Genomic DNA, 23,242 nt, shown 5'->3' with positions numbered 1-23,242 from the left:
CACCTCTGGACATACCTCTCTTTTACCAGCTTCTCTAAGTTGGAAAATTCTGCGATGGTGATCCTGTTGTTGAGTCCAATAAAATAAGTATTGCTGGCTATCACAGAGTCCATCGTAGAGTGATTTTCCGACGTATAATCTACGTTTGTAGCTATTCGAATTCAGTAATAGCATTTTCGTAGAATTCACGGAAAATTGGACTGTGATGGATTTCAGCTGGTCTAACGCTTTATGCGACCAGATTGAAGAAGTCACACGACAGTGAGCGAGTGGGCAGAGCTCAAAGCGACTCTACCCAGACGTTTGCGCATGCCGTCATAGAGACAGCTTCTTTTAGTTCTCCCAAAAGTCTAGTCAGGATCTCTTCGAAGATCTGACTCACTGTAGCTTATAACAGACAACCCTCTCTTCCGCCGGGCTACGATGAGATTAGGATGTAGAATTTCTTATTAAAATTTCGAGAATGCGCCGCGGCGGCTCTTGTGGGAAATTTCTTGGCTGACATCTTTTTTACGGCGTATTTTCAAAGTCTAATTTAACAAAAAGGCATCGCCGTAAACTGCAATAGGCCCTCTTCAACGCCAAAGGCTGCTTTCAGATGTGCCATTGCAGGTTATGTCAAAAAGTTTTTTATAACCTTAAAGTTGACTTTATTTTGACTATAACTACGGGCCTATGTCTTTTAGCAATGAATATTCTAAAAAATGAGTGAAATTAAAAATTATATGTTTTTATTTTCAAACCAACAAAAAGTGAAAATTAAATTAATAAAACGAATATGTTTCTTTTTAAAACAACAAATTCCAAAAATAGAAAAAAAATATGAAATTCAAAACAAATTAAAAGGAAATTCAAACGAGTAATTTTTAAGCTAAAAACATAAAACAAATGGTCGGATCTAAGCCAAATTAGTACGGGACCACTCTTGAGGCACCGCCTTTCTAATGGGAAAAGAATTATCAAAATCGGTTGACGTGGTCCAAAGATGTAAAAAAATATACATTTATATATCCATACCAACATGGACAGGGTTCACACTTCATGTGTTTGATTTGTTTCAAATTTTTAGGGTTGATGGATAAACAATATAAAATAAATAAAAATAAATATGAAATTTGAGCTTGATTAATACATTTTTAAAAACTTTGCAGCACAAAAACAAAAACAAATCGATTTAATAGTTTTCCCAATATCTCGAGAACGGGGCGAGGAAAAAATTGAAAAAAATTACACAGACACACATCAAACTTCTTTATGAAAAGAAATATATTGAAAATTTTTTTTCTTAAAAAATTTTTCACATACAATATTTTTGGTTAAGAAAAACAGTTTTTGATAATATGCCATCTCAAAAAAAAATTTAAACAAATCACAATGGTAGCTCTGAGTATTGCCCAATATTTAAGTGTACATAGTAGTTATTATTGGGTGCACTCTACAATAATTTGAGTTATGAATTTTTTTTACACCGAAGTTGAATAAAATGAGTACATTATGAATTTACAATTTTTTTAAGGCGTTTAAAAATAGAATAAAAAAAGTGTAGCAAGCTACTAAAAATTAATTGAAGTAAAAAATTGTAGGAAAAAATACATAGAAAAGAAGAAAATCCAAAAATTTAAAGAAATTTAAAAAATATATAAAATTTAAATTAAAAAAGAAAAAACAAATTACATAAGATAAAAAAATTGTAGAAATAAGATCCTAAAATGCAATGAACTTAAAAAAATAAAATCATAAATTGAAAGAAATTTAAAATAAAAAAAATTATTAAAAAATACAAGAAAATTTACCGGTGACGTTGAGGCTACTTTGTCCAATCGATCAGTTCGTGCTACTTGATGATTCATATTGCAAGTTAAAGATATCTAAACTTCTGACAGTCTCTCGTTTATCGTGAACGTTTTGACATTCGATCGTTAAACCCGGAGACTCTCGAATTGCTCCTGAAACAATTAAATCTGTATGTACTTACAAAAGTAGAGTAGTAGTACTGGAAATAATAGAATGGAGTAGTAATACTGGAAATAAAAAAAATACAATATAAAAATATTAAATCTTTGTAGTAAGTATTCGAATTAGTCAAAAATGCATTGATCTAATATAGCTAAATACGTAAAAAATAAAAATATTTATTTATTTTAAAACTACTGAATTGCTCTCATCGCTCCGAGCGATTACTGTTGTATCCTTATAATGAGTACTCGACACACTTTTACATTTATAAATTTATGTAAGTCGACAAAAATGTTCACTTTAAAAGGCTTAAAGCTAGTAAAATAAACGAATTATTATTACAAAAGTGCTGCCAATTAAATCAAGCATTGTCGATTCCGTGCATTAAACGTTAACAGACTTTTTTACAAGTACTACATGTTTGCTTCGAGTGTGAGTGTGCATGCGTTAAAAAAAATGAAAATAAATATCTCAGAAGTTTCATTAATTGGCTGCTCGTTGATGCCAATGAAAATTCAAGTAACTTTTCACTTCATTTAATTTGCTGAATATTCAAGTTAGTTTTGCTTTTCAAAAGTTTCTGTATCAGCTGTAAGAGTGTGTGTGTGTGTGTGTGTTTGAGTGTTCGAATGTTTGAACGATGATTTCTCAACCTGTGCCACGTAAGCGTACGTGTTTTTTAAGTATTAAATCAAGCTATGATGCATGCGCTAGCATTTGCATACATGTGAACGTTAGGATGCCTCACTAAAAAAAAAGTCGCAATTTTTTCACCGAAATTATAAAATGTATAATTTTTAAAGAAGTCCGCCAAAATAATTCGGAGAAGTATTAAGATTTACGTAAGCTAAAACGATTTGAAAAAAAACTCCAAAAATCGAATTTCTTACAAATAAAATGAAATTTTCCAAAAACACACCTCACACTGTAGAAGGGTTTAAGCTTAAAAGGTCTGCATAAAAATGTTTGAACATTTCATCAACGGCATAAAAATAATAAAATTTTTTGGAGGTACTTTCAAATCAGGCCAGTTCAAGTAAATATTTTGGCGAAAAACTTAAAATTTTATAAGTTCTATAATTCCAACGAAAAAGCAGTACCATTTTTATTTTTTTTTTTATGGATAGTGATGCACCTTAATACACATACATATTGCATACATACGCTCATACGTACTGCAGCTGCTTGTTAAATTTAATTTTCTCGATGTATGCTGCTGACTTTTGATATTCCGACACATTTGATTAATTTGTGATGTGACTTCCACACACACACACAACGACGACGACGACGAGTTGAATTTTTTCTTTGAATTTAAGCTTGCACTGATGTGCACACACACACACACACATGTTGCTGAGTATGAAAGCATCTTTTTGGCAAGAGAATTTTGCTACAATCAAGAATACCAAAAAAAAAAAAATAAAAATAAAAATAAAATGAGTTTCGACTTTTCAAGTCTGCGAAGCACTTTAGTCCTGACGATTCTGATTCTGTTTCTGATTCTGAAAGTTGCAGTAATAAAATTTTTCTTTGATTGATTTACGCTGTCATGTCGTGTAATTGCCTGAAATCAATACCAGTACGAAAAAAATATGAAAAATATAAAATTTGATGAAAGTGAACTGAGCCTGGTTGTCAGCACAAATGACAACGTACCAGACAAGTTGCAGCAGACAGCAGCATTTGAGCTGAATCTTGGTGGGTGGGATTGGGAGTGGTCTTATAGAAATCTGAATATAGCAAAAAAGCCTGCAGCAAAAAGGATTCTCTAGCTGTGAACATCCACTTAAATTCTAGCATGCACTTTCTCTATGCAAAATCAAGTTGGAGAACTATTATTATCATCCATTGTAATACCCTGAAATGTTATGAATGGAAACTCTTCGCTTCATTTCGAATTTTAGCTTGTCAAGGGAGACTTTTTTGTTGCAGTAATTCATCTGAAACTGGCTGTAAATTTCTACAGCTATGAAAGTCCAAAAAGAAGCTCTAAACTACATTCAAATATTTGCTGCAGAAGGAACATACTTATGTATGTATATGCTTCCATAGTATCTGATATCTAACATTTATTGTGAGCATCACTTGTACTCAGCTGAACTTGCAATATCAAACTCCAGTCAAATTAGTATATGCCTTTTCAAATCGGAAGTTTGCGAGCCGATTGGACCGGATAAGGGGAAAATTCCCACTACACACTTTCGCATGTATGAAACGTACCACTTTTTCAACTTACTTTTCATCTCTCAAATGTCAGCAACAAAATCGAGTTTTATTGGTCAGCGGCGCCCATTCATGCATATGTAGTTATTCATATACATAGATACTGTGTCCGTGGATTTTTTGGTTACTATCCACTATGTTCATTTATGTGCTGCAATTGGTTGCAGCTCCAGCTGTGGACTGTCAAAAATAATTGCAGTGCATGCCACTCAAACGTCAATGATTTTTTGTGGCATATTTTTGAGAGCCATCATTCATAGCGCGGTCTTGTCGTGAAGCAGTCTACTACAAAGCTTGCGTGGGATTTACATACTTACATTTAAACTTATTGTTAGATATTTACGTATGTATTTAAATTTTATGAAAAATTTGCAAAGTCTGGTTTAATATTTCAAAGTCTGTTGAATATGCAAAGTAACTGCGAAAGAGAAAGAATTACCCGTAAGCTCGGTCTAAATTAAAATTGATTTATATACCTTTCATTCTACTAAGGAAACTGCATAGCTTAACAATTAGGGATATGTAATTCTCCCAAATAGATTCTTCTTATTGTTTGGCGCTGCCAGCATCTAAGCAATTTTTAGGCGAGTTCAATAAAACACGCCAGTTATTCCGCTTCTGAAGCAAAAGACGCCAACTGAAAATGCCAAGCAAATCGCAACTGCAGCCAGCAACTTGATCCGCGTCGAATGCTTGCAGACCTGGAGCTTTTGTGTCCATTCGTATGAAAGTTATTTTAATTCGCTGAACTATGTTTATGTAGTTACTTGTAAAGCTCATACGCTCCTACGTCTGCTGTATTCGCCGTCACCAACGTGCAAACCTTTTTCTCGAACACTCGAAAGGCTACTACATTCTATGTGATCTCTACTTCTGCAGAGCGGAATGAGTGACTCCACAGTAGCAATTGTTTCAAGGTCGATGCTTAGTAGTCTTCGGACCACGAAATGTTATCAGTATTAATGCTGGTACTCAAATAAACGAAGCATGTTGTCTCCTTTCGCTCCAGGCCCACTCGCTCATACCAATCTGTGAAAAAGCAGAACAGACTCAGATAGGTCTTTCCGAACTCTGACGCAGCTGATTGTTTTGCTTAAAGCAATTTCATACAGCCGTATTAGTTTCGCGGAAATATAGAAACTGCCTTTAAACTCGACAAACGCCCTCGCACGGATCACCTCCAAGAATATGGTGAATGATAGATTTACCAGGTCTAAAGACATACCAAGAAAGTTCAATCTGTTTATTTACGGTGGGTTTTAGCCTTTCACACCGTACGTTTTATACAGACTTGCCAGCGATGTTCCACAGAAGAACAATCGCTTATTGACGCATATGGTATGGCCTCCTTCTTTTTGGATTGGCCAGAGCACATTTAAATTCCAGTTGCAAGCATGCATTAATCCGATCATATTCTTCTAAATAATTAATGCATGGACATTTGCTGCAAAACACCTCGTTAAAAGCCCTGGCGAAGCCGTTTAGAAACGGTTTGTTCGTCATGGAGGCTCAATTTTTTAACGGTGGCACCAAAAATCCCTTCCTTTCCCATCCTGTCATTTTAATCGCCTGCCACGATTTTGATATCGTAATGGGCGCAGCAATCGTAAGCGCACTCCAAAAACCTCGCCTTGATGCGTGTTATGTTGGGAAGCTCATGCACTGGGGTGAACGCCATTACTTGGCGGCGAAATGTCTTAGACACCTAAAATAGGCTCCTCGGTTCTTGTGACAGCAGAATTGTACATCGCAAGGTTCTTTGCTTTCATTCCCTTGTTTGGTCTTGCACATTTTTTGGAAACCGCGGATGTAAACTTTGTCTTTGCGAAGGCATCAGCCCGCCAAGCAGAGGGTCCTTCCAAATTAAAGATCTGAACACTTCAGGTGCTAACCCTCAAATCGTAGTCCCTTAAATGTGTGGCGTTGATTTATTAGAAAATAACTTTTTCTAACATTAGGAAGTTCTGCCCCGCTCCCCTTACTTCAGCCGAAGAATCGAGTTGATGCGTCTAGCATTCTGCCGTTATGTACAAAGGCTGCCTCATAATGAAACCATGTTTGTCTATGGGAAATTTTTCAAGCGGAGGTCTACACCTTTAGCCGATCTTAATTCTTAGCGACGGTTAGGCAGCACTAATGGCTCTCTTGTCGTTTGAGGTTAAATTAGGTATAATCCGTGATTTCATTGAGATGCTTAACGCGCTTGAATACAGTGACATTCAGCCACGTTGAGCACCAGAAGGCTGCGGCCTCCACTCCCACAAAGCTGAGCCATTTCTTGCCGTGGGTCCAAAAACGATGAGGGTAGAGATTAGCGTATTCGAATGAGAGAAAAGCACTAAAAGACGTTGTGAAACGAAACGCATACTACAATCTAAAAAGATACGGACTTCAAATTAATTAATCTCTCTGAAGATAAACTAAGGGTTATCAGGGCCATTTTATCAGGATTCTGCAGACTTAGAGGCCATCTGCTTAAGTGGTTTGGTCAAATTAGATCAGCCAAAATTAGGCACCCAGTTTTCCACACAAATTTCTTGCACTACCTGCGTTGGACTATAACTTAAACTAACTAACTAAGTTTCGCAGCTAATTAAAATACAATTTTATAGTTGAAAGTCAGCAGTGTGCCGTTAAATATGTAGTTGCATATCAAGTAGCAACTAAAACTCGTAATTGAAAATAGTTTCGAACAAAAGCTCAATAAATCCTTGCACACGTTCTAGCAATAAACTGAACTTTCGATATTCTTCTGTATTTGTACAAAATATTCCATACTCAATTTGAGCTACGGGTACTTCCTTCGAGCAACTTTTGTTGGAGCGAACTATTTGTAAGCATCTCGCATATTTCATCATGCAGGAAAATTTATTATTTTAATTGAATTTTCGACGCCAACCACGCATGGAGTGCCCACATAAAGGTATCAGCAAAAAAAATAAGAAAATTATCAGCATCCGCATACAATAATTGCGCATTTTATTAAAATTCTACGAATTTTTCCAAATATTTCCGTTCTGCCACACAAGACACCACCGCTTTGGCCAACCGAACACTTTTGAGATCCTTTTACAAATTCTTCGCCCCAACAGCTCTTTTTGGCAAAAGCTACACGGCATCACAAAAGCAATTTTCAGCAGCCATTCTTTCCGACTTCCGTATGTTAAAGTAGGCATATGCCGTACTATGTAGGCCTACACACATGCATATGTACATACACAAATATGTTTTTGAGTTAATGCACACATCCATGGTAAGGTACCATTTCATGGTGCTTGGGTACGGCCGTAATGGCGTTTTATGCATGCCTATTTTTATTTGTATATATGTATGTGTACATGTATAGGTTCATATCGGTAGATGTGCTTTAGGGTACATCACTCTCCATATAAAAAAAAACTGAAATTTTAGGGAAATATTGCTGGACCGATTTGAATATGTCTCCATATATCGAGTGTTTTAAAAATAAAATTAATTTTAAGCATTTTTTCCAGAAAATCACCTCAGATGAACAGTTTAGGCTACATACCAATACTTAAAAAAATTTTACAACGGTATCAAAATAAACAGATTTTTCGAGGTATCTTTTAATCGGTCTAACTGTGAATCTTAATATTTTTCCGAAATATTTTGGCGGAAGTCCTTAAATATAATAGGTTTTATAATTCCAGTGTAAAAACCGCAATTTTTTTTGGTGTGTCACCCTAATGTACATAAATATTTAAAAGGATCTACATATTTGCAACGAGTATTACATATGAATTTTTGTACACATAATGTATTTATAATGAATCAGCACGTGTGTATGTACATATGTATGTATGTATGTATATAAATTTGTTATTTATGTAAATCTATTTCAATTTTATTTTATTTTATTTTTTCTTTTTCACTTTCATTTTTTCCGCAGAGATCCCAAATCGGCTTACATAATAAAATGTGGGAGTACATGAATTCGCGCAAGCATGTCTTTGTGAGCACTTACGATAAAGGCATACGTCGGGTGCGTACGTCAAAAGGCAAGTATGCACTATTGATGTAATCACCAAAGAATGAATACGTAAATGCCAGGGAACCATGCGATACGATGAAAGTCGGCCGTAATCTGGATACGAAAGGATTTGGCATCGCAACGCCAATGGGATCACCATTGAGGTGAGTGTATAGGCGCGCATAGTTGTATTGCATACTGCCAAATTATGTGGTAAAAAGGGTGAAGAGGTGTCGGTGAAAATAAGCAAAGAGCAGCAAGTAATCCTGACTAGAGGTACATATTTATTGTTGGTTGAAAGAAAAAAGGGCTGCGCATGTATGTGTGTATGAAGTATACAGGTATTCATAGGGTAAGGGAAACTTTTGCCTTATGTCAATTTCTTTATTTTTCAGGTAAATTATATTGAGATACTTTTCTCTAGGGAAATCTGGAGATACTCCTATACAGTTTCCAAGATGAAACTTAAAATTTTTTAATACCCACTTACCGACAGAAATGTAAAAATCCAAAAAAAAATTATCTACATATTTGTACATCTGTGCCCAAAAAAAGAACAGCTCGGCAAGTCCCCCCCTTTCCCTACGCAAAAGTAAATTAATAAACAGAAAAATTTTAATTTTTTCAACCGAACTAAATTTCGTTGTTCATAGGTAACTCATACGCCATGGCATACGGGTAATCGTACTTTAGGCAGGCAGGCAAGTAGTCAAGTGCAAAAAAATCATAAAATAAGTTTCTGAAAAATTTATTTAAATTAAAAAGTATATACATATGTATATCCTCTCCACAACTAATAAAATCTGAAAAACTAAATAAGTAAAAATATAGTTTAAAAAATAAATAAAAAAGTTCGCTGCAACAGGACTCGAGCTAGGGTCCCTCGATTGACACGCCTGTGCTGTAACCACTCGGCCATTGCGACCATTGGAGTGACTTCAGCTAAATGATGTACAAGTGCTCACAATAGCTTTTCACCACTAGTGGTGAATGAGAGAGATTTTTTTTCTAAGACTTTTGTACTAGAATAACGAAAGGCTTTCGAACTATCTAGCCACCTGTCGCTCATTTTTTTTTTCTTACGAAAACTTTTTACTCTCTTAGCCAGAATTTCACTGTCAATTTGATTATTTTATAGTTTAGAATTTAATGTAATTTTGACGGAAATCTTCCTTTGTAAAGTTTAATTTGAAGGCCACTTTCTTGTATTTTACACTTCCACATAAGCGTCTTAACGTGGCTGGCAAACACATTTCCAACCGGGAACATCTGAAGTGGTTGAATGATTAAAATCTCTGCGCATAGTATTGCAGCATACCCTTTTCTCACGCACTCGCCAATTTCTTCGTTCCTCAAGATACCATCTTGTTTGGAGATCCAGTATAGATTCCCTAGATAATTGTAGTACTTCTCAACATTCACCACAGTATAAAAAGTTAGTCATTAAAGACCTCAGCGCATTGAGTAGAGCTGTAAAAATTGCAGTTATTTTGTTTAGCAATCAGTAACATTTTTGGATTTCAATTTACAATCATTTACACGCAATGTATTTCCAATCATGATTTACGCACTGATTCAATGAAAATTTTTAATTCATATTATGTTCCATTTTTCGTAAATAAAGCAATTAATTCACTATTTGTTCTATTAGTAGCAAAATAATACAAATCAAAAGTTAAAGTTCTTACAATCAAACTGATTGAAATCAAAATCTTGTAAATATACGATTGTAATTTGTAATTTTTACAATCAGAATAAAAGCAATCATTTTCGAATGCAGTCGAATTTTGTTGCAATTTTTATAGCTCTGGAACGCCGCATGATTATCTGTGAAATAGGAGAAGTAGCAAGCCTTATCAGGCTTAACTGAATGGGGTAATTTTGAGTCTGGAAATCACTGCAGTAATCTGGAGGTCTTTAAGCTTCCCTCAGTGACATACGATTGAAAATGCGTTTCACAACTGTTGTGTACATCGAAAGTATAATCTATAGTTGCTGATGCCAATCTTTACCAATCATCCTATCACAGTAGTAAGACGATTTGGGATGTTTTCTTCTTTGTTCTTTGAGATACCTTTTCCAGATTCAAAAATTGCCACAAAAAACTCTGCCTCTTTCGATAGTTTTACGCTTGCACGATTTAGTGATGATGATCTTATACTGAGTAGTTTTTTGGCGTTTTGTAAGCAGTACCAATTAGTTTTGAGTAGATTTAACTTCTTGGCTAGATAACTGATTACTGACATGAATTTTCCTTTAACGAGAGGAACCAGATCATCTAAAAATGCCACAAACGTGATGGGCTTAAGCTAAAATGAACCAGAACCTAATTCAGTACTAGGGTCCACAAATGCCACCCTGATAATTTTTTCATTTAGCCATCCTTCTTGCTCTGCAATTCCCAAAAAGTCATTGGTGTTTTCCTTATTCAATATATAAATATGTAATATGATCTACAGAAAAACAAAGTTGCTGGTTTTATACAATTGTTATTAAAAAAAAACGAAATTTATCGGTTTAATTTACACACAGCAGATATTTTAACATATGATTTTTGGGCTACACACGAGCATAAGGGTATGTCTTTAACTTTAAGTTTTTCTGAGCTATCGCTACATACCTGAAAATTACAAAAATGTTGGCTTTTAAATTTAATTTTTTCTGCTGTTCTGCACCTTTTAGTTAAATCGCTTACAATCAGGCATATTTCTGCTTTTATCACAGTGCGTAACACTTACATTCAAACACATATTTATGTAGTAAATGTTCGCTCGTACATTTATATAAACAGAGAACGCGTCTTTTGCCGCAACCGCACGCATGGCTACCAACAAACATCAAAGCCTGGCTGTTGACTGGCTGCCAATAGCAACAGGAACCACGTCAGTCTGCAATTAGGGCAACAAGCATAACGGTATACAATGTACGCCATAGGAATTTCTTTATTAAAATTTTCGCTTGTACGTATGTATACATACATACATAGATAGATATGCGCTATGTGATATGTAATGAATGCTTGGTTGTGTAGTGCGTGTAGCAATATACATACATACTGGGAAATCTATGCCTTTCACATGGCACCATAGACTACCAAACTTTCTAGGAAACTGCTCATCGGTTCATGCAGCAAATTCTGTTTTTTTTTTTTGTTTGTTGTTGCTGTAGCTCTTGCTGCTCTTGCTTGTTTTCGACACAATTAAACCTTGTCTGCTTGGTTATTCTGGTTATTCATTATGCTGTATTCTCTTCTTTGTTTTCTCTTTTCTCATCCACTGCTGCCACTCGAAATAATATGGACATACAATTTTGGACAACAACATCAATGCCACCAACAACTCAACTCAACTCATCTCATCGTGGTACACTCATCACTGGTTGAAACCGAAATGTCTATGTGCGTGCGTGTGTGTGTGTGTGTGGAAAAACTTCATCATCATAACTGCGAAACATTGAAAAATGCCACACAAACAAAAACAAAAATTTGAAAAAATAAATAAAACCAAATGACCAACCAACCGATTACTTTGAACCCACTAACCTCATTCAAACTTTGTCGAAACCAACCGACCAACTAACCTCGCCAACAACCACTAACCAAACCAACAACAAAAACAACTATTCAACTCAAACTTTGGATGAACCTATTTTTTTATTCGCATTCGCATTTCATATCAATTTATTCGATTTATTTTTTGGTCTAATATCCAATCGCACAGAGATCCGATTAATTTGGCTGTACTGTCGCTGAAAGAAAATAGTGAATTGATAAAATTGCGCAATAAATGGTGGTATGACAAAACGGAATGCAACCTCAACAAGGACATTCAGGAGACATCACGCAGTGAATTGTCGTTGAGTAATGTGGCTGGTATATTTTATATATTGATCGGTGGCCTCTTAGTGGCCGTCTTTGTGGCCATCATCGAGTTCTGCTTTCGCAGCAAAACATCAACGCAAAAGGCGAATGGCTCCATGTTGAGTTCGGCGTCCGGTGGGGGCTCACATCAGAGGAATTCCCTAACAGATGCCATGCATTCCAAAGCGAAATTGACTATTCAAGCGAGCAGAGAAGATGATAAAACGGACGTGTTGGGGTAAGTTAACAATGTGTTTGCTGGTTATTAGAAATGGCACATAAGTATTATTGAATATATACATATACACATACATAAATAGAACACTAGGGCGCCGCCGGAATTATAAATAATGTATTATATCTAAAAGAGATTTAAAAGTTTAATCTTAAAAGGTCTGCTTGAAAATGTTTGAACACTTTATCAACAGAATCAAAATAATGCGATTTTTGGATGTACCTTCAAATCGGTCCAGCTCACTTAGTACCTTATATTTCTCCGAAATTAATATGGCAAAGGTCTTAAAACATAATAAATTCTGTAGATAGAAAATCCGTACCGATTTTTTTATTTTTTTTATGGAGAGTGATGCACCCTAATTTGATGTGCCGCGTATTTGTGCTGATGTGGTGCAAAATAATCGTTTGCAATTCGCACACGTAATACGTTTTTACTATGCTCGGGCGAATTCGAGTAGATGAGTGTGTTCCTTCAGGACATTTGATCTAAAATTTTAATTAGGCAAAAAACAAAAAGATTTACTTTCACAGCTGAAAAGTAGGTTTCTGTTTAATAAAATTTAGTTTTATTAGGAAATTCCATTGCTGGACATTCATTATTGATGTTAGCGTTATGAGAGGCAATTGGTCTACTAAATCCGGTTCTGCAGGTTTTTTCTTTTTTCAGTGCTTAACAGCTGCTGCATTTTATACTAGAAATTTCTTCAGCGAAAATGTTTTTTTACACTGCACAGCACAAAAACTAGCCAGGTTCTATCAATGTATTCTCGCAGAGGGAACCAAAACAAAAAAAAAAAATGTGCCTGTATCGGCTTTTTGGCTGGTTATGTTTACCAACACAATTTAATCGAGACTTGCATTGCCGAACTGGTTTGGAAGTAGTTAGAGGGCTGACCAATACCTTAAGCGCAGCTTTACTGTCACTGCAGACACACAAACTCCTTCCCCTCCACCTATTTCCCACCAAGTAGTTCATGGCCTTGAGGATTGCAAATACCTCAGCCTGGAAGACCAAAGCATACTCCCCAAAAGAGAAGTGAAGTTTATCCGCATTAACTTCGATGAAGAGACCCCAGATCCTGACCCAGAATCAGTTTTGGAGCCATCAGTGAAGATTCGACAATGTGTAGTAAGCCCGGGTTCAGTGCAGGTATTAAACAAGCATTCAGTCTCGGAGAACTCAACATTAACGTTAAACGTAATGGTGGCGTATTTCCAGTGACTTTGAAAAGACGCAAGTACTTAGCTCTCTGCCTGCAGAAATTTTCGACTCGCCCCACTCATTGTTATACCAATATCCGTTTCTTTTTAGTCTGGAGGTTGCTTCAAAGGCTTCCCCACGTATGAAGGCACAAATTGACGGTAAGCGCAGCAATGTACCAAGATTAGCGCCAGGGTTATAGAGAAAGATCCCGTACAGCAAATGGCAATCGTTCTTTGCAGTTTAGCAAGCAAACTTTCCATGCTATTGCGAGAGAGTCTGCTGATTGTGGGTCCGATCATAGAGGGATAAATCCATAGGATTCCCTTTAGTGAGAGACCCCACGTTTTGCCAAAGTTCTGTTTGCATTGCCAAAATTCTGTCAATGCTTTGGAGGTCGTCTGCTCTACGTGACATTTCTGCGATAGTTTTATATGCAGACTTACTACTAGGAGAAGTCTGAATTGTGACTCCTTTAAGTGTGCGGGTACTTAGATCAACCAACCTCCTCCTTCTAGTGAAAGGCACAATACAAGTATTAGTTGGGTTAGCGGTGAGCCTATTTCCATCACACGAAGTGTCAATCATATTCAGTATTGTCTGCGCTTCCCTGCAAACAGCCAGCATAAATGAGCTCATTACTAGATAGGTCTCATGGTCCGCATGGGTTTGAGTGTGTAGATATCAGAACCACAAAATGTGACAAGAAGAGAATCAATTACGAGGCAAAGGGGAAAGCACACCAAGCTGAGGGCAGCCCGTATTAACTTCCACGTGACCTATTTATCTTCACGAGATTTCCCCAACTGATAGGCATGTTTATGCAAAGGCAGAGGATGTGATGAATGCGAAACTCTACTAATTTTACCAGACATTGCTAATAGTCCTGTAGCTTCTTGGGCTACTACTGTCATCCTTACCAACCTTAGCTATGTATATATAAAGGCCACATCAACCAGCCTTCAAGCTTGTTGTATGCAGGCAAGTGCAAGCTTCGCTGTTAAAACTCTTTTTCAAGGTCGCCAGTAAAATCTCAACTGCTTCTCTAAGTCTAATAGGTAGGACAACATCCGGACCGGGCGATTTGAAACCGTCAACAGACTGAACAGCGTATCTTATGGCGTCCTCGAAATTCATCTTAAACGCCAGCAACAACTTTAAACTGAAAATGTGATTAAGGGCTAATTTTGTACATATTTTTTATTTTATTTATTTTTGTACCACTAAACTTTGATACTACGTTTGTCAAGTAAAGTTTGTATTCAATACCTAAATGGCGCTGGAAATTAAAATTATCAAAAGACTAACAAGTTTAAAACAACTAGTATAACACGAGATATTAAATACATATGAGCAAATCTCAAAGGTAGTTTTTTAGCGTCACTACTTCTCTCGCAAGAAAGAATGCTAAACCAGTCTTCTCGCTTAAGTATATTTCAATCAATGGAGTTTCAGAAACAAGTACAATAAAAAATAAATCACTTATTTGAAAAATGTCGGCCTTAAAACATTTATTTAGCCCAAAAAAAGTACCGACATTACTCATTTCTCCATTGTCATACGAAAAAATCAGAATAGTTTTTTTTTTTTAACTTTGGGAAGTTTTCAAATAGCATGTTCAAATTAAAGGCAAAGGACTTTGGCATCAAATACAACATAAATGTGAAGTTTCAAGAGTGTGCCACAGAATTAAAAAAAGACAGCATACAGATTATCTGTCACAGCTGTTTTGGAATTTTTGGAAATATAAGGTTTTTTATAAAATTTAATAGTTTAAGATAATTTAAAATATTACAATTAAATGGCGAAAATGTTCTTCTTGCCAAAATGAATGAATCCATTGTAATAGAACTAGTGTGCCACCGAATGAAAAAAAAAATTTTGTAGAAGATAACTATGGCTTGAGAAACTAAAATTCCATTTTCACAATTTTTATTGGCACACTTGAAATTCATTATAAAGTTGTTATTTACAAGAAGAAGGTAAGGAAAGCTGTGTAAAAATCTTCCACGCCAATTTTTAATTACTCTTAAAAAATTTTATTTTTAAGTTAAGGCGTGCGAGTAAACGTGTTAGGTTACTGTGTATGGTGCTACGGGCCGAATACGTTACAGTGGTTATTTTCACTTTTTTTAGTATATCTTTTTTAATATCTCATTTAAATACAATTTCGCGATGAAATCTTGTTCAGTATACAAAACGGAAGATACTGCAATTCCTAAGTTAAGTGTGCCACCAATTTCGACTAAAAACACGTATACTGAGAATACACTGAAAATCCCTTAGATGGAAGTATATTTACTAATGATCTTCTTAATGTTGTGAAAAGCGCATTGGAAATATACAAACGCATTGTAAATTTAATTCTGAAAAACTATGTATCAGTTCTTCAAGCATCAAGATTATATTTAGCACAGTCGTGTTACTCCTTCACTATAGGCTGAAGTGAATTTAAGCTTTCGTAAAGTAATTCTAATCACACAGTTGACTTCGCAGACATTCAAACCAATACTTGAACGATTTTGATAAACAAACGGGGACTACTTCCATTCGAAGACAAGTGAGGACAATTACATACATACATTGGTACACTTCTACAGTCAAATCTCATTAATGTAGCAGTTGAAGCGGTTATATTGTAATATTAACGCTGCAACAGTATCTCTGCATTTAAACTATGACTGGCAGTCGAACATGAACAGGTGAAGTCAGAGATACATACATACAGTACACTTACATATATGATTGCCATTTGGAGACCTTCGCTATCACGCTGATAAGACAGCAACAACAAGCAATGCAAAATCAATCTATATACTGTGCACATACTTTGTAGCAATGAATGCATTAACATTATTTGTGCGTTCAAATGGCGAGCTTAATAAGCACAATCACACACATGCACACATGCGCAGACACAAAGGTACAAAGCATTTGGCATTTAATCAGTCGCCATGGGGAGACCCAAATACGAAACTCTCTGTTCATTGATGCCTACAGCCGGCCTACAGCGGCACAGTGTTTACCCGTGCCTGCTCAACTGCCTGCTGTGGCTTGCCGACCGTCTAATGTCTAAGTTTGCATACGTGTATATATGTATGCGATATGGCTGTTAGGCAGATGAGCAACTGACAAATATAAACAAGCAAATCCACAACCAAGTGGAGTGAGCTGGCCTATGCATTAGGCATTTAGGTGCACTCACACACACACAAGCTCAAGCTTACGTCAAACTCAATAGTGGGTATGGTGGCGGTGGCAGCATGGCAATGGCAGCTTGGATAGTGCGATGGTAAAAGGAGCAAAGCCTAAGCCAAGCCAGCCGCAGTCAGTCCAACACATAACCATCCATGTCCTTATATTGGGTCATAATCTTTGGGGCAAATTTTTGGGTAAATTTTGAAGAAAACAAATTCTTTATTAAAACCAATGCCATTTTGGGCCAGTATTATTATGTATGAACTTTTTGTAATTTTTCAGGTAGCTTCATAGTTGCATCGTTGTAGTACTTCTTCAGTACAAATTCGGAATCTGTTCAAGGCTATTTTGAAGACAATTTTAGGCCTAGTTTCGGACAATTTTGAGACTACTTCAGCTACTTTTCGGCACTAGTTCGGTATCATTTGGGGACAATTCAAGGAATATTTCAGGATTAGTTTTAGGACGATTTTGGTTCGAAACTATTCATGAAAAGACGTTTTAAACGCACTTTAATCTGATGGATTAGTGCCACCAGATGTATTAGCTTCAACACAAGATAGTGACGAAAATTCGCTGATCCTTTTCATATGACCCAATATACTTGTGTAAGTCTGCTGCAAATTTACACCTAAATGATTCAGTGCAGCCTAGCCGCATATGCGTGTGTGTGTGTGTTTGCACTTGTAACCCGGGTGCGCCTGTTTGCTTTCGTACTTCGCATGGCTGAATAATCATCGCGTTCATTAAAACAAGCCTTATTTAGTGGCGCACACAAACAGCGAACACGTCTGCCACTGCAATGGCTACTCACAGCATTCAACTAATGACTGACACGAGCATATCTGTCGCCATGTGACCATGTTGCTCTACTATAGTATACATAGGTATTTATACGGTATATGGTTGAGCAGCATCAGCAGTGGTCAGCGAATGTTGCTAAGACAAGTAAGCAACAGCGAGCCTCGAAATTCCACACACACAGGCACACGCATTTAGGTTACAAGTACACCAGGTGGGCAAACATATATAAGTTTAACTACTTATGTACCTATCGCTTAGAAAGCAAACTGTTTTCTGTTACTGAAATTAATATGAATTTGCACCATTCAGTAAACAAGCAGAGGCAGATTGTAGTCCTAGTGCCAACATTACTTACTAATAAGTTGACTAGCAGTCTCCGATGGCTGCTGACATGGCTGTATATACATATGTATAGTACCTATGTACATACATACGTACTAGGCTTCTATGAGCTTACTTATACATACATACATATTTATGTATGTATGCAAGTATGTGCTAACATACATATCAGTTTCTATGTAGCGGTTACTCATCCTATGTCGTTTACACTTTACCACATTTGCCTTATATTGCACCCATGTTTAGTTACACACTCATACACACACATGCAAATATTGTTGGTAATGCAACAGTGTGCATAAAAATTGTACATAGTACTGACATCATCCATAGCGAACACTTTCGTTGAATGTTTGTGTTCTAATTACATGTTGTTTTAATACATCATACATATATGTTTTATACAGGTAACAGTTTCGGTGGCTGTAGTTGGTGCTGAATCAGGGATAGGCGTAATCAGGAAAATGAATAATTGAATAAAAAAAAATAATGAATAAGCTTTCTTCTCTTCAACAATGACATTTCATACGTAATTTCAAGTAACGAATAAATTTTTATTCTTCATTCAAGCACTCGAAATTACTTGAATGATGAAAAAAATTCGTTATTTTAGATATTAAATTATTCTATCGAATCTTGAATGATGAAATTCTCGATTTGAATTAGTTAAATGATGAATAAAAATTTATTCATCATTCGCAAGTGCTTGAAATGAAGAATAAAAATTTATTCGTTATTGAATTAGAATTATCTCATTCGCAATCTTGATAATAATTTTCGTATCATTGTTAATGATGAATAAAAATTTATTTTTTATTTGAATTATAATTCATTCAAAAACGCCCATCCCTGGTCCGGCATATCTATTTACGAAGGTGTATAATGGCAAGCAATTTGCAAGTATGAACACCAACAGGCAAACACACACACACACAAGTACAAACTCATACACCTTCGTACAGCCGCTGCAAAATTTTGGCAATATTCGTACATTAACTAAGCCACCAACACTGCCACTTCATTCACCTTCAATGTTTATCTTATTTCAGATGGCTTCCAGTGTAACATACCCACCGCTCAGGTTGAGTACATGATTGGGCTGAAGAATGGCAGCACTTGCAAACCGATGATTGAATGTCAAGTGATTGATCCTTACGACAGCAAAGGCAGTGTGCTGGCCGATAGTGAATGCATTAAAGTAAGCAATTTGCACCGGCCTGCGCCATTGTGCTTACACCCCATTTAATTGTATCTGCAACATGTCACATATTTAATCATACCTCCAACTCTCTCTCTTCCATCTCTCTCTCTCCCTCTCTCACTATCTTTCATACGAATTCCCGCACATATCCATAGATTACTGGCGACTTGGATGGCACATTGGGCGGCTACACTGCCATCCGCCTGCTGGGCGACATTTTCGTGATGGCCGCATTGACGCTGCTCAACACCGCCATCGTCATTGCAGTGCGCGAGACATCGGAGGGCGCGGTGAGGTATGCCGTCAGTATGTCTGGGGTGCGATCGGTTATGTGCCGCTCTTCTCGCCCATCGATTTGTTTGCCTTTTCGAGTGACTCGAAATACGACGCCGCACTGGTGGCACTAATACTTGTCATTGTGTGTCTGCTCATCGGTGCATTAGTGCTGCTGTTTGCCTCACAAATGCCGCTTAGCCCGCCGGAGTGGTGGGGTGGCACACAAAGACCGGCATGCTCGTCTATCCCATGTCGGCAATACGTCGCTATAGCCCTGAAATATTCGTGCTTACACTTGTCGCCATACTATTCGGCACATTCTGGAGCTGCATTCACAGTTTTCTCATTTGGACATTCAGCGATACGTATGCGGTCACCTATTCTGGGTTGATTTTGGTGTTGGTGCTGTTCTTCAATGTCGACAAATTCATCGAATATTGTGGACATTCGAATATCTTTATCGGCGGCTTTGCGGTTTTCATCATACGCTTCACTGCGCTGAGCAGCGATGGTACCCAATGGTTGACCGTTGTCATGGAGGCTATCGAGCCGGTCGTCATCGGAGTTGTGTGGATTACGATTATACTGTATATGCGACATGCGATGCCCAGGAAGTTGACAGCGACCGGACAGGCAGTGGCTGTGTTGGCCTTCTTCGGCATTGGTAAGTAACTAAGTGGTTGGATTAGTGTTTTGGTAAGGAGCGTAAATGCAGGCAGTGTTGCCAGATGGTTTGGATGGAAGCGTAAGGAAGTGAAACTGGTGGTTTCCCGAAAAGTTATTCTTCGTGTATTGGAAGAAAAATTGTAAGCGTTTTTTTTTTTTGGGGAATTCTCTTTGCTAAGCTTTTTAACTTTGGCTGACCATAAATTAGTATTTTATAATTTTTGAGAAAAAATCACTCTGAAAACTGAAAATATTTAAATACTTTCTAGAAAATTTCTTTAACTATATCATTTTATTTACTTTTAATTTTTTTATTCCCAGTGGAGTAAGTACGTAGTGTAAATTCCACAAAATATTTCGAAGGCACAACTGTTCTAATTAAGATGTCGCACGGGTTAGTGATCAAAACCGGGTTCTACGAAGTGGTAGTAAGCACCTCTAACCACTCAGCTACAGCGGGCGTCTGTAATATTTAACCAACATTATGTTTTACCTAAAAACATTTTCCCCTTGTAAGCTTAATATTCAGTTCTCAAGAAAAATCTCGCGAAACATTTTTCATTCTGTCGTTTCAGAAAGTTTAGTAATTTACCGTATTTGTGAATTTTCTCGAAGAAATAGATGCATACATGTGTACCAGCATCTTTCTTGCGAACAAAAAACTGATTTAACAAATTGTGATAGAAGAAAATTTCTTTTAAATTTCTTGAGCATCCTTCAGTGTATACCTATAGATTTTATAGATTTCTATCTATAGATTTTTTGTTTTTTTTTACGAGCTGGCTACTATGCTTTGTATGGAAGTTTATTTGGCAACTCTATTTCTCAAAATAGTGAAACACTTACATACATGCGAGCTCCAGGAAGCACAGTTGTACCTCTCACTCAGTAATTTAATGCCAGCTTTAACGACAGACCAGTGGTGGCCAACATTTATCCATCTACTCAATAACGAAAGCCCGGATCCGCAACCTGCACAATGCCTGTACGTTGACTGCTAGTAAAGAGCCAATATTAATGTAATTTTGTTGATGTGGAAATTAAGCTTTGAGTTATCGAAGTGAAGCTATCATTGTAAAAGTTCGAATCGACATGGCCACCACTGTTTAAGGGGCAACACTGTTGCTTCTTCTTGATATGAGATTTGTATTCTCATGAATGATGATTTGTGAGTGGCCTACAATTGCATGCTTTCATGCATGCGCATTAGGATTGTCCATTTTTGATAAGCTTAAAATTGATGTTAGCTCTTGGTATACCTCCGATTAGTCACTTATAATAACTTAATTCTAATAAACATGCACACAAATATTGGAAAATAAACCTTTTCAAACTACTCTTTAGTAGCATACGAGTCATTCGTGGAGCAGAATTTCTCAGCTACCTAAAATTGTTCAATACTGATGTGCCTGGTTCTTAATGCAGCTTAAAAATTACCTTGTCTTTTAGAGATTAAGTCTGCTTATTAAACTAAATTTCACAGTTGAATGCCTTTAAATAAAGTGAGAAACTGGCTCCACTAGGGTAAATCGTTCAATAATAAGCACCCTTGTACTCATCTTTTACAACTCGGAGAAGGTTTCCCTGAGAGTTACGTTTCCGTAATCAGATCAACCCAGACTAGCTATCCAAGGACTGTCACTCCAGCAAGGGTATATCAGAACAAGAGACACTGCGACCTGAGGGGTATTTTGTATCTGAAAAGAGAGTCTCTAACCCAGTAAACACTCGACTTCCTTAATGAATCCTGAAAGGGACTTGGTGGAAAAATTCACAAGGAGCTTTAAAATTAATTAGTCTTTGTCCAGCCATGGTCGGACAGTGGTAAATAATGTGTTCGGCAGTTTCCTCTACTCTCTGGTGAGCGGGCATTCAGACTCTGCAATTCGGTACTTATGAAATCGTAGTTGGTTGTGACCTGTTAGGTATCCAGAGAGTAGCCGAACTGTTAAAAGCGGAGGCGAAGAGCCTGGCCTGTCTATGGCTCCCCACCACCCGCCAGTACGTACTGTCCTTAGAGTATTAGAGAGTTCTCGGAGAGGACCAAATTAGAGCACAAAATGGTTTCGGTCCTAAAAAGGCGGTTAAGGATCTTTCTCGTGGCTATTCACGAGCCACTTAATTGCCTTCGATCCCATTGTATGCGCCGTCAAGACATTTGCCGTCAAGAAAAAAAAATTAATTCGAATAAGGACATCCCTAATGAATGCAGTTAGAAATAATTTTAGTGATTATTTGGCGGGATTTGGTGATATTTGGGTGAAACAAAGTGGATTTTATGATCAAAACTTTGTATTTATTAACCATGTACTTAGGTGGTAGCCAGTCCTTAAGGCATCAATATTCAATCAACAAAATGATTTGCGGCAACCATTGTGGAAATTGTCGCTCTCTGTTCGCATACACTCCGCTAAAACGCCTAACTCTTTACACGTATTCAACCTTTGCTTATTCATATCTCAAATTTTAAACCTACATTTTTCTACTCTTCCTTGCAGGCAAGGGCTTGGGTGCCGTCATTGGATTGGCGCGTGACGACAAGGTGCCCCAATCGAAGGCACAGGTCATACATCAATGGTTGGCAATTGCGCTCGTTTACTTTATCATTTACAATTTGCTTTTGGCGCCACGTTGCGCTGCCAAATCACAGCATATTGAAGAGTTGATTTCAGGCTCGGCATCGCAGAATTTCAGTAATGGCACTGGCAATGGAGCCGGCAGCACCGGACAGGGTAGCACCAGCGCTAAATGGCAACTCGTATTACTCGCCGCTACGTGTCTACCACAATGAGCGAGGGAAATTGGGACAATTTAGATTTTAAATTTAATTAATGCGCTTTGAAATACATATGCAGATACGTACATACTAGTATGTATATATGCATGTTTAATGCATTTGTTTAAACAAGTTATTTTAAATAATTTTAACTGAGTGTTTACAAATGTCATTTTTAATTTAAAACATTTTTTGTATTAAATGAGATAAATATTAAATGTAATAAACAACTTGTGACTTACTTAAACCCCAAAAAAAAAGAAAAATTTACAAAAATTTTAAATATAAAATCGGTTGAAAAAAATCAACTGCAGCAACCACAGCCACTGTTCGTAATTTTTAGTGTTTGGTGAATAGCAGCGAGTTCTGGCAAAAGTCACCGGCAAAGGTTTCAGTATCACAAAATGCTATGCAGCAATCAGCCCACCTTGTCATTGAATATTTACAAAAAAAAAAAGAGTAAAAAAAACAAATTACGACAATCCAGCAACAATCGCTTTCATACGCGT

The 23,242-nt window shown here is 36.8% G+C and overlaps 1 protein-coding gene and 1 pseudogene across 1 annotated transcript; both read left to right on the top strand.

Annotated features, from left to right (window-relative positions):
• The window catches only part of LOC108369300 (glutamate receptor 1-like), a 56,577-nt pseudogene extending 37,603 nt beyond the window's left edge, over window positions 1-18,974 (top strand).
• Window positions 18,975-19,404: 430 nt separating this feature from the next.
• LOC108369301 (uncharacterized) lies at window positions 19,405-22,842 on the top strand. The gene is made up of 2 exons (XM_017624392.1): window positions 19,405-19,955; window positions 22,456-22,842. Exons 1-2 carry the CDS (start codon window positions 19,526-19,528, stop codon window positions 22,746-22,748), a joined length of 723 nt encoding a protein of 240 aa, XP_017479881.1. The 5' UTR covers window positions 19,405-19,525; the 3' UTR covers window positions 22,749-22,842.
• The last annotated feature ends 400 nt before the right edge of the window (window positions 22,843-23,242 follow it).

Source organism: Rhagoletis zephyria, unplaced genomic scaffold (genome assembly GCF_001687245.7).
Source record: "Rhagoletis zephyria isolate East Lansing unplaced genomic scaffold, Rhagoletis_zephyria_1.1 Rzeph_scaffold_03596, whole genome shotgun sequence".
NCBI lineage: Eukaryota > Metazoa > Arthropoda > Insecta > Diptera > Tephritidae > Rhagoletis > Rhagoletis zephyria.
This window is presented reverse-complemented; position numbering and strand designations above follow the sequence as displayed.

Bases quoted from the DNA above. Each gene is read 5' to 3' on its own strand.
- LOC108369301 (XM_017624392.1), top strand. From the start codon at position 19,526: ATGCTCGTCTATCCCATGTCGGCAATACGTCGCTATAGCCCTGAAATA. The intron at 19,956-22,455 runs GTAAGTAACTAA...TCTTCCTTGCAG, and splicing joins GTTGGCCTTCTTCGGCATTG to GCAAGGGCTTGGGTGCCGTC.